The sequence below is a fragment of the Parasteatoda tepidariorum genome, chromosome 2 (genome assembly GCF_043381705.1).
Source record: "Parasteatoda tepidariorum isolate YZ-2023 chromosome 2, CAS_Ptep_4.0, whole genome shotgun sequence".
Classification (NCBI taxonomy): Eukaryota; Metazoa; Arthropoda; class Arachnida; order Araneae; family Theridiidae; genus Parasteatoda; species Parasteatoda tepidariorum.
This window is the reverse complement of record NC_092205.1, coordinates 25341832-25358579: the sequence shown is the minus strand read 5'-3', so window position 1 is coordinate 25358579 and position 16748 is coordinate 25341832. Positions and strand designations below refer to the sequence as shown.

Below are 16748 nucleotides of genomic sequence, written 5' to 3'. Positions count from 1 at the left end.
TTAATAATTATCAAATTAATTATCAATTGTAAATTTTTTTTATATCATCGTACTCCCTATATATTTTTCTATTCAACTACGGAAATTCAAAGTTCTAAATCAAATAGTTTTTGAGCAGCTAAACAAAATATAACGTTAAGTTGAGCACACAAAACAGTAGTGGCTGCGCTTAGGACTTTTTATTATTGAGATATACTAATAAAAGGAAGAGTTTATGTGCCTGAGCATCTTATAATTTATGAGCCGTTTGCGCTATCATCCTAAAATCTGTTGGTAGGTGTAAGGAGCAAATTTTGTCCCCGATTTTAAAAATCGTTAAAAAATTTTAACTAGTTTCTTTGGACAAGATGGTTGAAAAATGCATTTTTCGCATGGATGTAGCATTAGATATTGCTACAAAATTAAATTACATGAGCTTTATAGCACGTAAAATAAATTATTGACTATTCATTGCGTCAGGTAAGCACAAGTGAGGGCTACGTTATCGAATGAGTATTTCTAAAGTTATCTGAATCACGTGAGAAATCACGTGTTTATTTTGTTTATATATACGCTTTTGAAATGTGTCTCTGTGAAACTAAATAATTTAAAAATGAGTGTAGTTTTAATTTTAAAAAAATTACGATGCAGACTATCAAGAGAGAAAATTGCTTAATTGTAGAAAATTCGGACTTTCATTTTTGGTTGCGATCAACAGCTTTATTTTTTGCTTTTTAAAGCTACTGAGTATAATTAAATTTTATTTTGAGGAGTTGGACATCTAAAAGTGCGTTTTGCTTAATCTAATAAGTATAATCACCTGGTAGGACAAATTAAAATTACATTAGTTTAATTCAATTAATTGTGCTAGAATACGTCTTTAATTTTTTTTCTCGTTTAGTGTTGATTAATCAGAATTTATTAGTTGTTGTTGTTGCTGTTGTTGCTGTTTTGTTGTTGCTTTACATTACATTACGAAGGATGGGTATTCACCGAGTAAGGAATACAGATGGTCCAAAATAGTTATTGGAGAGTATAATAAATAATTATTTTTCTACCATAAATGTATTGTCTTGTCAAGTGCTATATTAAAATAGTTTAGCGAATCTGCTAAAAGATTTTATTTAAATTTTGACTGACAAAAAAGAGAATTATAACAGTTCAGCTTCGAATTCCATGTTCACGCTACACTATTCTTATATTCTCTACCCTCATAGATTCATATATATTCCACCCTATTCATTGATTTATACATATTCTACCTTATTCATATATTCTACTCTGTTCATTCTACGTGATCATAGACTAGATTTATAGACTCGAATTTTTTCTAGCCAACTTCGTACATAGAATTGTTGCGCATATAAGGAAGTTCTTCAGAAATCTAGACTTACGTCAAATATTAACTTCCAAAGGCATTATTTTATAATATACTTTTGTACAAATACTTTTTAAGCGTCTGATCATATTTTACAGATTGATGCGCAGTAGTTCGATATTGCCATAATGTAATAAAGTATGAAAGAATTTTATTCGAAAGACTTCAAATTCGATAATAGATATAAATAAATATTTTTTCATTTTCTAATATAAATAAATATTTTTCATTTTTATTTATTAAAAAACGAAAAAAAGAAAAGAAAAACATGTGTAAAAATCTAGTAAACGAATGTGTGCAAAAAATAGATTAAAAGAGCCTACCCATAACATTTAAACAATAAATTCAATATATTATAGTTTTGACCATGAAAATTACAAAATGAAAGTCAAATTCATAATTTGACTTACCAATGAAGAGAACCATGGAGATGCTGTGTTGACGATCCATAGTTTTTGGCAACATTCACCATGTTGCTCTAGATATTCGAATAATATTCCATCGAAAAGAGAAACTTCTTAGAGAAAAATAACCAAAAAATAATAATAATTTACGCTCTTGAAAATGCCAGGATGAGTAAAAATAAACCCAGCTGAGTTTTACGAACGCAATTTTTTCCCCTCGATCTTGTTTTTTATCCTCGTCGTTGAAGTTTTTATTTTTTTTCATCTTCATATTCAGATTGGCGACAATCCTGTTGAAGGCTAACAATTTTTCTTGCCTTTTATTTAGTGTCGTTTTACAGGAAAGGTGACGGGGAGAGAGATATTTGGCTGAAACTCATTACAGTGTCAAGTACCACTAACCGATAAAATCGCCTTGGAGAAAAATAACTTTTTTTATGAAACAAAATTCAATAAATAGTCCGTATTTCTTATTCATATTTTTTTAACAAGATCGTTTCAATACATTTTATAAGGATTAAGGGAGTAACAAAGTTTTAAAAAAAAAAGAAAATCATTTAGCAAGTAAAACTTTTCTTATATATTTTACTGTTTTTCGCTCAAATTTTCAAAAGCATATAATTAATTATATAAAATTTACTTTCCTGAAATTTTGAGAAGACACAGAGAAACACATTATGGTTCAAGACTAATAGTGCACATATGCTTTGTTTTCTATCGACAAGCCTTAGTAGAATACAAAAAACAGTTCCAGTATATATTCCTTAAAATGTTCAACAGCCAGAAATGTTCAACAGCACAACAAGTTCTTAACAGCCAGAGGCACAAATAATAAAATGGTAAAATAGTTTATCGTGAACATTTAATATTACTGAACTTGGCGATAGGTATACTAACCACAGTCTCGAAAAGGGTTAAGAATTGCAATCTTAATGACAATCTGTGTCAAAGAATAACTTGTAAGAAATGTATTATAAAATATATTTTTTTAAAAGAAATCTAGGTATTGAAAAAAGCAAAAAGGAGCTCTAAAATTTTCAAATATTTGATTGTTTTTTTAAAAAAATGGCAGCTTTATAATAAAAAATTTTGAAAAATTATAAGTTTAATCTGAAATAAATTTTAATTTATTTTATAGCCTGCCGTTGAACAGCAATGCGAGTGCTGACTAATTCTGAACTAACGACTATAAGTGTTCAACTCAGTAACCTTGTAATTTTGAACTCAAGAAGGAAGACAAAATAAGTCCAGGAACAAGCATTGGGACAAACTAGCCTTCATGTAGGACTTTTTGATGTAAACTCACATTTTCGTTTCATTGAGTGGAAAACCACAAAAACCACCCAAGGTTAAACCAAGAGCAAGGTAATTCTAACCCCCAATCCGTCTACCACTGAGGATATTTTACGTCACCACTATGGTCGGTGCGAAAGCTGATATAGATGTGAAAAACATAGATACATAAAATATATTGCATTCAGAAGGTTTTAGTAGACTTTTTATAAAAAAAAAATTGCTTCTTCTTATAGAGCCAATAACTCTTATAACTTTGATCCAGTTTATTTAAAAACTTAAAAGTACGTAAGCAACTGATAAAGTTTCCATTTGATAATACCATTTTTTAAATGAGTGTTTTCTTAATTTTTGATAAAATAATTTCAAAACTTTGACTTTTAGATCAGATTTTATTTAATATGCAGCTATTTCGTTTAACAAAACCTTACATGTAACACTAAATACATTGATATTACAAAAATACTGTTAAACTGTTAAGAAAATAGAATAAGAATTAAAGGAATGTTGAAATAGTGGTTTCCAATTGGCTACTGAACCTCAAATTATCGACCTTTTTTCGGTAGGACCCCTACTTCATAAGCAAAATTAATTAGCTATTTTTCAATTATCAATTTAATTTTATTGTCCATTTCAATTTTTCTTCTCAAAATATACACAAATATTACATTTCCCTTACTGCACTTAACATAATGAAACCATTCTGGTTCACTTATTGCACCAGCCGTAAGCAAACGGTTAAAAAAAATTTATTTTATATATATTACACAAATTCACAAAAAAGGTCTTTAAATGAAAACAACAATATTTGGCCTATTGTTTAAATGAAAACAACAATAGTTGTATATTCATTTAAACAATTCTTATAAGCTTTTATTATTTTTATTCTCTTTTTCTTAGAATAATTATTTAAACTAGTTGGCTGCTCCCGCTGCTCGCTAACACTCGCCAACCCCCGAAAATTGCTACGAATCTTATATGGTTTGCTCGCTACTAACTTAGGTGCATTGCAAATGCACAAAATTTTAAGAATTCAAGACAATCATTCAAATCCATATAACAACTTTTTAAAAAAAAATTACACCTTTTTAGTAAATACTAAGTCATTAAAATAAATTTGAATTCAAATAAATGACATGTAATTCGTTAAACCTATTAGAAATGCGCTATAGTATAAAATCTTAAGATAAAGTTTCTAAAACTGAAATTTCTTTAAAAAGGTTGAAATTTTGGCTATAATTAAGTCTATTAAAAATTGAAATAACTGAATTGCAAATGGAAAAACCTGCATAAACAAATAAATTCTAATAAAACAAATAAATTCGTGATATAAATCAAAAATCGTCAAATAAATTCATAATTTTTAAATTCGTGAAAAAAAGCGCTTTCGACAAAATACTAAAATAGAGATCTATCGACAAAGACTACTCACTTCTGCCTAGCTTATGCTCTCTCTGGTTATTTCAGTTTGCGTTTTTAAAAGCGCTATATGTTGAGCCATCTCAGCTAGATTTGGCATGTGACATTTTTAGCGGCAATCAATGGTCGATTTTCTAGCGTTGCCATTCGGGGAGTTGTAATGAAGCCCTTTTTTTGTCGCCCTGTAAGAGAAATATATATATAGATGATTATTTTACTTAAATTGAGGAAAATTTTATGATTACGAAAATTTAGAATTCATTTTATTGCCGATTTTTCCCTCCGAAAAAAAATTATGACAAATTTATAGTGAAAAACTTTCAAAAGGATCAAAAACTTTCAAAACTATTCAAAAAGGATCCCCAATGTCGCAAGAAATTAGATTTCATTAATAGCAATCATCTTCTATGGGTATCATCGTTAAAAAATGAACAAAAATAAGTGATCGTAAAATAAGAAAAATAATTAATACCTTATAAATATTTATTTTGAAATTCATGTTAAACGCGAATGCAGGTCAAACTCTTTCCTCCTCTTCAGAAATAAATTTAATGAAAAAAAAAAACTTTAATAATTAAAAATTTTAAAATTTATTGTCTTATAGAATGAGAATCAATTATTATGAATCGTATGGAGATCGTTATTAATCGTATGGAGATCGTATTAATCGTATGGAGATATTATTAAATAAAGTTATAAAAAAATGTGACATGGTAAAATATGAAAAGTCATCAAGTTATTAAAAACATTTATTTTGAAAGTCTTATTAATTATATTCACTCTAAATATGCTGAACTTTTACATTTACTTTACTTTTTATTGAAAAAATTCTAAAATTTTAAAATTATTTATCTCAATCTTACTTGGATCGTAATCAATCGCATGACGATCATCAGTAACAAAATTTATAAAAATATAAACAAAAAGATAAATGTGAGAGAGTTAAATACGATATAGATCGTATAGATCGTAAAAATATCTATTTTTAAATTCATATTAAATACAAATGCGCATCATACTTTTACCCTTTCTTTAAAAATAAATTGAATAAAAAAATATAATAAAATTCAAGTTTTAAAACTAACCATCTTATTATAAAAAGTTCTTAAAAACATACATTTTTGTGAAATCAAAGATACCTTATTTGAATTCTTCCTGTTAAGGATTATGAAATATTGCATGGAAAAAACGTATAGTACTTTCGAATAGTTCCATAAAATCCCCAATACCTAAACATTTTCAATTTTTCACTTGAAGAAAAAGAAAAGAAACTTGTTTAACGATCTCTATTAGAGAAGAATAAGTATAATTTTTTGATATCAATTCCAAACTGAACAATACTAGTTACAAACTGATACAGATACAACTGAGTATCGGCTATAAAAACTCCATAGCTTCAGTATCAGATAAATATCAGTCTTAATTTGTTATTTTTTACACAGTAGAACTGAATTGGTGCAAAAATATATTCATTAAATTCGTTCAAACGACCAAGTACTTTAAAATATAAAGCACAAAGTATCAGATACATCAATACTGGCTTATTTCAATTCTCTGTATTTTATTTTATGTTTACAAACTTAACGCATCTAGTCTTAACGCGTCACTCAATGATAAATTTGAAAATGTGCTCTTTAAAAACATTTTAAGTATCGATTAATGCAAATATTTCTTTTTAAAAACACTTTAATTCAAAACCTTAAGCTCATGAAAGAATTTGAAATTATTACTTCATAGAATTATTGAGTAGAGATATTAAATTTAGCAACTGCAAATAGTAACCGATCATTTCACAATATATACTTTATTTCCATACAAAGGCATCTTATCATTCTTAATCAACGTTCTCAAAATAATCAATCAATCAAGTGTGAAAAATTCCTCTCATTCCTACTTGTGGAACGAATTAAGTTCAATTTCGACCATTCATATAAATACGACTCGCAATATCAAACAGCATTATTCATATCAAACTCAAGTAATCAACATGATCGCTCAGGTAAAATAAATTTATTTAAGTTTTTATGAAAGTGTTTTATTTAATAATGCATTTTATTTTCAAATGTTTTTGAAAAAAAATAGTTATATTAAAATTACTTAACGTTGTAAAAATTTAAATGGTCTATAGCTTACTTAAATCATTTTATAATGCTAAATAATTTCTTCTTGTAAATTTCATGGTTTATTAAATTGTGTATGTATAAAATTAGGCTAATAAATAAAAAATAGATATTAGGCTAATATAGAAATGGATACGATAGAAATTTGGCTAATAAATAAATAATAGATATCTTAAAGATTTAAGACGCTCATTCAACCATAATTAATAATGACTTTTGAATCTGAAATCGTGTAACTATTGCATGTAATTTTAAAAACTAAAGTTGTAGTTAGGAGAAGAAAATACCCACTTCACTTTGAAGTAGTTTCTATAAGCATTTTCAACTGACAGGTTTCCTATGGTGCTTAGCAGATCCACAAAGGGGTTCCATTTCTGGTTATTTCAAATTATGTAATAGATAGCTTCGGCAAAATTGTGAGAAAAAAACTAAAAATTTCATGAATGTCATTAATCTTATTTATTAATGATATAAGCCCTATTAAATAGATTAGAGACAAAGTGAATTTGTTGTCAGTTGGAAAATTGAAGAAAAAGTAAAATTATGCATTGTACTAGCCACGAAATCTATATCCATAAATTATTATTTTCATAGTTGCTGCATATTGTTATAACGTATATTGATATTAATATATATTTCTATATCTGTATGCTTAAGGTTATTGTAGAATTGATGTATTATATTAAAATACAGTCTTTTTCCTTCAACTGAAGTCTCTGGACACAGCTGTAAACTGGCTCCCATCCCCATGAAACAGAAGTAATCAAGTACGGGGCTCTGTGCTATAATATTGTTACAATAATTAAACACTTATGCGAGCTTTTGCCCCTGTAATTGTATTCTTAGTGAGTTATAAGTTATCCTACAGTGTTATGACAATTATGCATCGGATTATTACTCTGGTGGAAGCCATAATCTCGTGACTGATATGCTTTTCTTATTCATTATTCATTCAATATATTATTGTTAGATAACACATTTTTAATTTTACTCTCTTTCTTTAGAGGCATTTTAATTAAACAATGCATTAAAATAATGGAAATATTTAATAAATAATCAGTAATTAAGTTATATAAGTTTAATGGCAGGTTTCGAAAATCATAAATGATTGAATATGTTAACAATCGGAATCTTGTGGTGTTCCTCGCAAAACTACGGCTCCGTGGAACACCATTTGGGAACAACTGGATTAGAGAATCTGTGCGCATAACGAGTTGCGAGAACCATATTATGATGTTTTCATCATCTTATAAACAAATCATCTTTGAGTTTGTTCTTCAGTCTTGTTCATTAAAAATCCCATCATTAAAATAAAACTTAATAATTGAATTAAATTGAAGATGAAATATTAATAATGATTTTTCAATATTACTTTTCAGAACCAAGCTAAATTTTTTTTCATTTGTAGGTCTTTCTCTTAGCTGCTTTGGCAACTGTTTCTCTTGCTAACTTGCACGAGGTGAGTTCAATGCAAAAAGCAACAATAATAATTTAATCTACTCAGATCTTAAACGTTATTTAGAGTGTTAATTATTTTTGTTCATCTTAATCATAAAACGACATAACTTAAACACTTTTTCAAAGTTTTAATGAAGATAGTCTTTAGATAGAAGATAGATAATAGTCTCTCAACAATTAGTTAATCGGCCAAAGACTTTCATCCTATTGAAATAATGTTCCGACATATTTTTTCATTTAGTTTCCTTAAAAGTCTATTTTTAATTACTCCATTATTAATTTTTTATCTTAATTACTATATTATTGTCTATTGTTAATTACTCTATTTTTAAACGATCAGTAAAACGCATCAACATTTAATTTGTTTAAAGCCCATCCCATTCCCTTTTCCATGTTTATTTTTAACTTATTTAACCGAGTACTTTTAAAGAAATTTTCTCCCCAGCTATAATTTAGATGTTTTGTTTTTAAATTCAAAATTAATCTGCCAAACCGAAATACAGATAGTAAAAGCATCGCTATTTGTAATCATTACAGCATGCCAAATTTCAAGATTAATAGAATCCTCCAAACATTTCAAGTTTCGCATACTTGATTCGAACTTGGAATTTTGATTGCTAAACATCCCTTTTAGCCCTTGCTTGAAAATGAAAAGTAAAAAGATAACATTTGTTTCTTATCAATCATACTTAAAAAAATGCATATTCTTTTATTTCATTAATTAATGCAAGTTCGCCTCGAGGGCAAAGTTTCTTCCAATACTTGATCCAGGAGTTCCCTTGTCTTCTGGATTGGGCTCTAAATTACAAGGATACGGAGTTAAATATTAGTAGTCGTAAGCCAAACATTAGGTAGGCTGTTCAACGACTCTTATAAAACAAAATCAATTAATGTAATTCTTTATCACTGCATTTTATAAATAGTAAAAAGCTCATTATTAAAAAGTTCGTGGAAGTTAAAGCTTCACAATTTCGAGATCAACGGCATGATTTTGGATATGGGAACAATATTGCATACCAGCCAAATAAACTTCTCAGACAAGCTAATATCTATCGATCTGAAGCCAGATGGATTTCAAGCAGCCATAATGAATCCTTAAATTTGTCGATTGAATTTATGAAAGCCTCTGCATATACCTTGAATATTTCAAATATCACGACTGTCAAAATCATCTTAAATCAAATATTAAAGCATATATTTTGCCGATATTTGAAAAATTTGAAATAAATCTCAGACTAAATACCTGGAAATTTACCAGGTCTGAAAACAGAATCTTTACTGATTCAGAAGAGTTTTATTTATAAACACCTCACATATCATGTTAATACAATAAGGATACAATTATGAGATATATAAACATACAGATACAATTACGTATCCAGAGAACAATTATAGAATAATATTTTCTTAATAAATGTGAGCTTATAGTACCAAAGTAGAAACAAATTGAACATAAATACAGATACAGCTATTTTATGATTTTATGTGCGCATGATCAATAATGCCATATTTTTTCTTCTGTTAATATAACCCGTACATCATGCACCCAATCCCAACATTAACAAAGGGCATGTTCAAAACTTAAATTCATAGCATTTGTGAAAAACTTAAAAATACTTTACAAAAATTGCTAATACAGAACTACTAAAATTATCCTATTTAATTATTATTATGTTATTTCAGCCAGTTCACCATGCACCCAAACCTTATAAATTCGGATACAGCATCAAGGACAAACATGGAGAACAACACAGAGAAGAATCCGGAACCGGAGGACACGTAACTGGCAGCTACGGATTCACAGATGACAGAGGCATCAAAAGACAAGTCAACTACGTTGCTGATCATGCTGGATTCAGAGCACAGGTCAAGACCAATGAACCCGGAACAGCCAATCAAAATCCAGCTGCCGTTCAACTGATTTCTGATGCCCCTTACACCGGTGGTGAAGGATATTTGGGTGTCCCTGCAGCAGCCGGTTACGGTCTTGGTGGTCTAGGTTACGGATATGGAGGCATCGGTGCAGGATATGGTGTTGGAGGTTTAGGTTACGGTTATGGAGGTCTTGGAGCAGGTTACGGTGGCCTCGGATATGATGGAGCTTATGGTGGATATGGAAATCTTGGATATGGAGGAGCTTATGGTGGATATGGTGGTTATGGTTTGGGTATCTTAGGAGGCTTGGGCTACGCCAGATATGGATATTAAATTTTGTAAAAAAATAGCATGAAAATAAATTATTTTGCAATTTACTTTTTGTGCTTATTTATTGTATGTAAACATCTTGAACAGTATAAAAAAAAGTTTTAAAAACTAATATTGACCAGAAAAATTTTAATTTTAGCTTTAACAAGCTAATTATGAAAACATGAGGAATTTTGAAATCCCATAAAAAAAGGTCTCAAATGTATATACTTTGCACGTTACAAATTAGTCTTAAGGGCATAGATAGGCTTGAAATATTTATTTTAAAATGTAAATACCGCTTAAAATATAACTAATATATAAATAAATAATACACCTAATATATAGATAGATAGATAGATAGATAGAACTAATCAAAAGATATTTGCACTAGAATACACGTGCATTGTTTTTTTCTCTCCTTATGATGAACAGAAAGCTGGAAATATATAAATTTGTTATCAGTTTGCACTTAAGAAAGAAGAAGAGAAATTAATATTTTCGATTTCTTTATTTATTAAGTGTCTCAAATCAGTAAAAAGTTAGAAAATAATAATTCACTCACAATATTCATAAATTGTGTGAATCAAATATTTATTTTGGAAAATACTCGACCCCAAAACGTGATTTTTACGAGCGTTTTCAATATTTGTTGTTGTTGTAGTTCATTTACGTCGCACTAGAGCTGAACAATGGGCTATTGGCGACGGTCTAGAAAACATCCCTGAGGATGATATGAAAACAGGCCATCACAATTTTGATCCTCTGCAGAGGGAATGGCACACCCTCTTCGGTAGCCCAACGACCTGCACGCGAAGTCCTGCACTTTACGGTAGAACAGTTTAACGAGGACCAATACCGCACATCCTCGGTCCCTACGCAGACTGATCCAAGTGGTCGCCCATCCGCACACTGACCGCAGCCAGTGATGCTTGACGTCAGTGATCTGCTGGGAGCCGTGTCCTAACGATCAGTCCACTGCGGGACTTTCAGTTTTTGAGCCCGAGGTTTTAATTAAACAAAAGTGGTAATAAAAACAACACACGAGACTAGCTAAATACAAATGTAATCCCGCGATATTAATTTTAAACACTATAGTGGCAGCTTAAATGATCTTATCAGATATATCTTTAAACTTCTAATAAAATATTAAAGTAATAAAACTTATAAAGTAATAAATAAGTAATAAAATAAAAAGTATTAGCACCATTAAAAGTTTTTAAGGCTTGCATAATCCTAAATGCTCACTATACCGGGTGTTTTGTAATTACCCGCCTCATCCAGCCTTCTAGAATTATTTTCAAAAATCTCTGTACATTAAAAAGAAATTGTAATTACCACCATCACCACTTTTTTCGGTGTTCAACTTCGCGCGGTATTTTATTTTGCTACGTAAAAACAGCTAAGCCTAGAACCTTGAACTTATGGACATGTGTGAAAAAATGCACGTTTTGTAATATGGAATTAAAAATTTAACATTCTTTATTTAGTTGGAGAGCTATCAACTGCTGAATTTGATTAAAAAATATCATGTGGAATGATCTACAACCCGCTGAAATGCAACAGAAGTTGAAAGGGCTATTTTGTACAATGAACTTAGTTTTTTCTTTTTATTTGCGAGTTTTTTCTAAATTATAATTTGTTCTAGAGTTATTGTAATTTTGAGTACTTTCTTTTTTGTTTCAATTAATGAATGTGTATACATTGTTATCGAAACATTTATTCATTTTCCTTAGAAACCTTAATTATATTAGCTCGTGCTTGGTTTGATATGAAAGAAACAAAGAAATTGATCGAATATAATTTTAGAAAAAACAAGAGAGTTAGAGATTGAGTGTTGCTGGATATAAATCTTAATACTTACATAAAAAATTTTTAAATATGAAAAAATGAAATGAGAAAAATAACTGTTTCCAGACTGATGAGAGGGAGATTAAAAACTCAAATTCCGATTTGATTTATGGAGGAGATTATCAGAAACCCACCTCGAGATTATTTAAACCTATAATCAAACTGGGTTTTTTTTTCATACCTGCCTCACTAGTTAATCGACAAACTTTGATACTTTTTTAATCTCTTTTAATTGCAACCCCTTTGGTTTATTTTTTCGTCATTTTTAATAGCAATTCTAAAAATATAAATTAAGGGTGTTCATTACGGAACACCTTCTATGTTTCNGCGGCAAACACTAACTCCAATTAGTTTGCGCCACCAAAAGTATTCAAAATATGTAGGTTACTCTGAGTATGGCAAGAGAAAAAAGAGAGAACTGGAAATATCGTTGAATTGGCTTTTTGAAATATCTTTGGAATGCTGTGTTTTGTTTTGTTTTGTTTTTTGTTGTTTTTTATTTAAAATAAATGTTTTGTTTTGCCTGTTTTTAAACGTTATCAATCAATAGACAAGATACCTCTCACAAACACAGTCAATCCGGTTAGGAACGACACTGCATGTTCAAGTCAGCTAATTTTGAACAAAACTGCAATCCCATTGTTTTCCTCCTCACTATTTACCATATTTAAATGGATGAATAATTGCATAAAAGAAATAAATGTTGGAATCGACTTTAAAATGTAAAGTTCTGGAATATATGGTTGTAATAGTGTATTTAAGAGGACGGTTGAACTTTCAGACCTTTAAATGTAAATTTCACTTTCACTCCAATAGTAGTATTTTTAAATTTTTAGTTTCGCAACAATTCCCATCAAATTTCGAAATATTTTCTTACAAATTACCTACATTGAAATTTTGCAATAATTTATAAGTCTTACAATTCAAAACATTCTTTTGTTCTTTTAATAAATTTAATGATAAAAAGTTATCCTTAGTTAAAAAAATAACATTTTACATCTAATTGCCTTTGGCTGCAATTGTGTGCAAAAAAAAATTTCTTATAATTTTGATCCAGCTTATTTAAAAACTTAAAAGTATGTAAGTAACTGATATAGTTTCCATTTGATTATATTATCTTTTTTAATGAGTGTTTTCTTAATTTTTGATAAAAGCATTTCAAAACGTTGTCTTTTAGAGCAGATTTTGCTCAATATGCAGCTATTTTGTTTAACAAAAATCCTACAAATAACACTAAATGCATTAATATTACATAAATACTGTTAAACTGTTAAGAAAATAGAATAAGAATTAAAGGAATGTTGAAGCATTGGTTTCCAATTGGCTACTGAACCTCAAAGATCGACCTCTTTTCGGTAGAACCCCTACTTCATAAGCAAAATTAATTAGGTATTTTTCAATTATCAATTTAATTTCAAAGTCCATTTCAATTTTTCTTCTCAAAATATACACAAATATTACCTTTTCCTTACTGCACTTAACATAATGAAACCATTCTGGTCCACTTATTGCACCAGCCGTAAGCAAACGGTTAAAAAAAATTTATTTTATATAAATTACACAAATTCACAAAAAAAGGTCTTTAAATGAAAACAACAATATTTGGCCTATTGTTTAAATGAAAACAACAATAGTTGTATATTCATTTAAACAATTCTTATAAGCTCTTATTATTTTTATTCTCCTTTTCTTAGAATAATTATTTAAATGTTTATTTTATTTAAATTACGGAAAATTTTATGATTAAGAAAATTTAGAATTCATTTTATTGCCAATTTTTCCCTCCGAAAAAAATTCTGACAAATTTATAGTCAAAAACTTTCAAAAGGAACAAAAACTTTCAAAACTATTCAAAAAGGATCCCTAATGTCGGCAAGAAATTAGTCTTCATTAATAGCAATCATCTTCTATGGGTATCATCGTTAAAAAAAATGAGCAAAAATAAGTGATCGTAAAATAAGAAAAATAATTAATATCTTATAAATATTTATTTTGAAATTCATGTTAAACGCGAATGCAGGTCAAGCTTTTTCCTCTTCTTCAAAAATAAATTTAATGAAAGAGAGAAATTTTAATAATTAAATATTTTAAAATTTATTGTCTTATGGAATGGGAATCAACTATTACGAATTGTATGGAGATCGTTGTTAATCGTATGGAATATTATTATGTAGAATATTAAAAAATGTGACAGGGTAAAATTCGAAAAGTTATCAAGTTATTAAAAACATTTATTTCGAAAGTCATATTAATTATATTCACTCTAAATATGTCAAACATTTACTTTCCCTTTATTTTTTTTTCAAAAAATTTTAAAGTTTTAAAATCATTTATCTCAATTTTATTTGGATCATCAGTAACAAAATTAATAAGAAGATAAATAAAAAGATAAATGTGAGAGTGTTAAATACGAATAATTATCGAGATCGTAAAAATATCTATTTTTAAATTCATATTATCTACAAATGCATATCAAACCTTTGCCCTTTCTTTAAAAATAAATTGAATAAGAAATATGACAAAATTCAAAAGTCTTAAGACTAAACATCTCATTATACAAAGTTCTTAAAAGCATACATTTTTGTGAAATCAAAGATACCTTATTTGAATTCTTCCTGCTAAGGATTATGAAATATTGTGTAGAAAAATATAGTCATTTCGAACCGTTCCATAAAATCCCTAATACTTAGAACTTTTAAATTTTTCACTTAAGAAAAAATTAAATAAACTTTTTTAACGATCTCTATTAGAGAAGAATAAGTACAATTTTTGGTACCAATTACAAACTGAGCAGTACTAGTTACAAACTGATACTGATACAACTGAGTATCAGCTATAAAAACTCCATAGCTTCAGTATCAGATAAATATCAATTGTTATTTTTTACTTAAACAAATTGTTATTTCTGACAAATTGTTATTTTTTACATAATAGAAATGAATTGATGCAAAAATATATTCATTAAATTCGTTCAAATTACTAAGTACTTTAAAATATAAAGTGCAAAGTATCAGATACATCAATACTGGTCTATTTCAATTCTCTGTATTTTATTTTATGTTTACAATTTTAGTGCATCTAGTGTAAAATGTGGATTTTTCGTCACTCAATGATAAATTTGAAAATGTGCTCTTTGAAAAAATTTAAGTATCGATTAATGCACACATTTCTTTTTAAAAACACTTTAATTCAAAACCTTAAGTTCATAAAAGAATTTGAAATTATTACTTCATAGAATTATTGAGTAGAGATATTAAATTTTGCAACTGCAAATAACAACCGATCATTTCACAATATATACTTTATATTTTATTTAATAATGCATTTTATTTTCAGGTGTTATTGAAAAATAATAGTTATATTAAAAGTACTTAACGTTGTAAAAATTTGAATGGACTATAGCTTACTTAAATCATTTGATAATGTTAAATAATTTCTTCTTGTAAATTTCATGGTTTAATAAATTGTGTATGTATAAAATTAGGCTAATAAATAAGAAATAGGTATTAATAGGTATCTTAAAGACTTAAGACGCTCATTCCAACCATAATTAATAATGACTTTTAAATCTGAAATCGTGTAACTATTGCATGTAATTTTAAAAACTAAAGTGGTAGTTAGGAAAAGAAAATACCCACTTCACTTTGAAGTAGTTTCTATAAGCATTTTCAGCTGACAAGTTTCCTACGGTGCTTAGCAGATCCACAAAGAGGTTCACTTTCTGGTTATTTCGAATTATGTAATAGAAAGCTTCGGCAAAATTGTGGGAAGAAAATTAATCACATAATTCATGAATCTCATAAATCTTTATTTATTAATGATATAAGTACTATTAAATAGATTAGAGACAAAATGAGTTTGTGGTCAGTTGGAAAATTGAAGAAAAAGTAAAATTATGCATTGTTCTAGCCACGAAATCTAAATCGATAAATTATTATTTTCTTAGTTGCTGCATATTGTTATAACGTATATTGATATTAATATATATTTCTATATCTGTATGCTTAAGGTTATGTATAATTGCTGTATTATATTAAAATACAGTCTCTAGACACAGCTGTAAACTAGCCCCCATCTCCTTGAAACAGAAATGATTAAGTAAGGGGCTCTGTGCTATTATTTTGTTACAATAATTAAAAACTTATGCGAGCTTTTGTCCCTGTAATTGCATTCTTAGTGAGTTATAAGTTATTCTACAGAGTTATGACAACTATGCATCGGATTATTATCATGGAGGAAACCGTAATCGCGTGACTGATACGTTTTTTTCTCATTCATTATTCATTCAATATATTATTATTAGATAACACATTTTTAATTTTACTCTCTTTCTTCTGAGGCATTTTAATTAAACAATGCATTAAAATAACGGAAATGTTTAATAAATAATCGGTAGTTAAGTTATATAAGTTTAATGGCAGGTTTCGAAAATCGTAAATGATTAAATATGTTAACAATCGAAATCTTGTGGTGTTCCTCGCAAAACTAGGGTTCCGTGGAACACCATTTGGGAACAGCTGGATTAGAGTATCTGCGCACATAACTAATTGAGAGAACCACATTATGATGTATCTGCTTTCATTTGCATTTTCATCATCTATAAACAAATCATCTTTGCATTCCTTCATCAATGTTGTTCATTAAGAACCCCATCATTGAAAT

General features: G+C 28.3%; 1 protein-coding gene across 1 annotated transcript; it reads left to right on the top strand.

Moving 5' to 3' along the window:
• Positions 1 to 6460: 6460 nt before the first annotated feature.
• LOC122272212 (adult-specific rigid cuticular protein 15.7-like) lies at positions 6461 to 10259 on the top strand. Its single transcript, XM_043055590.2, has 3 exons — positions 6461 to 6472; positions 8002 to 8052; positions 9735 to 10259. Exons 1-3 carry the CDS (start codon positions 6461 to 6463, stop codon positions 10257 to 10259), a joined length of 588 nt encoding a protein of 195 aa, XP_042911524.1.
• Positions 10260 to 16748: the final 6489 nt, after the last annotated feature.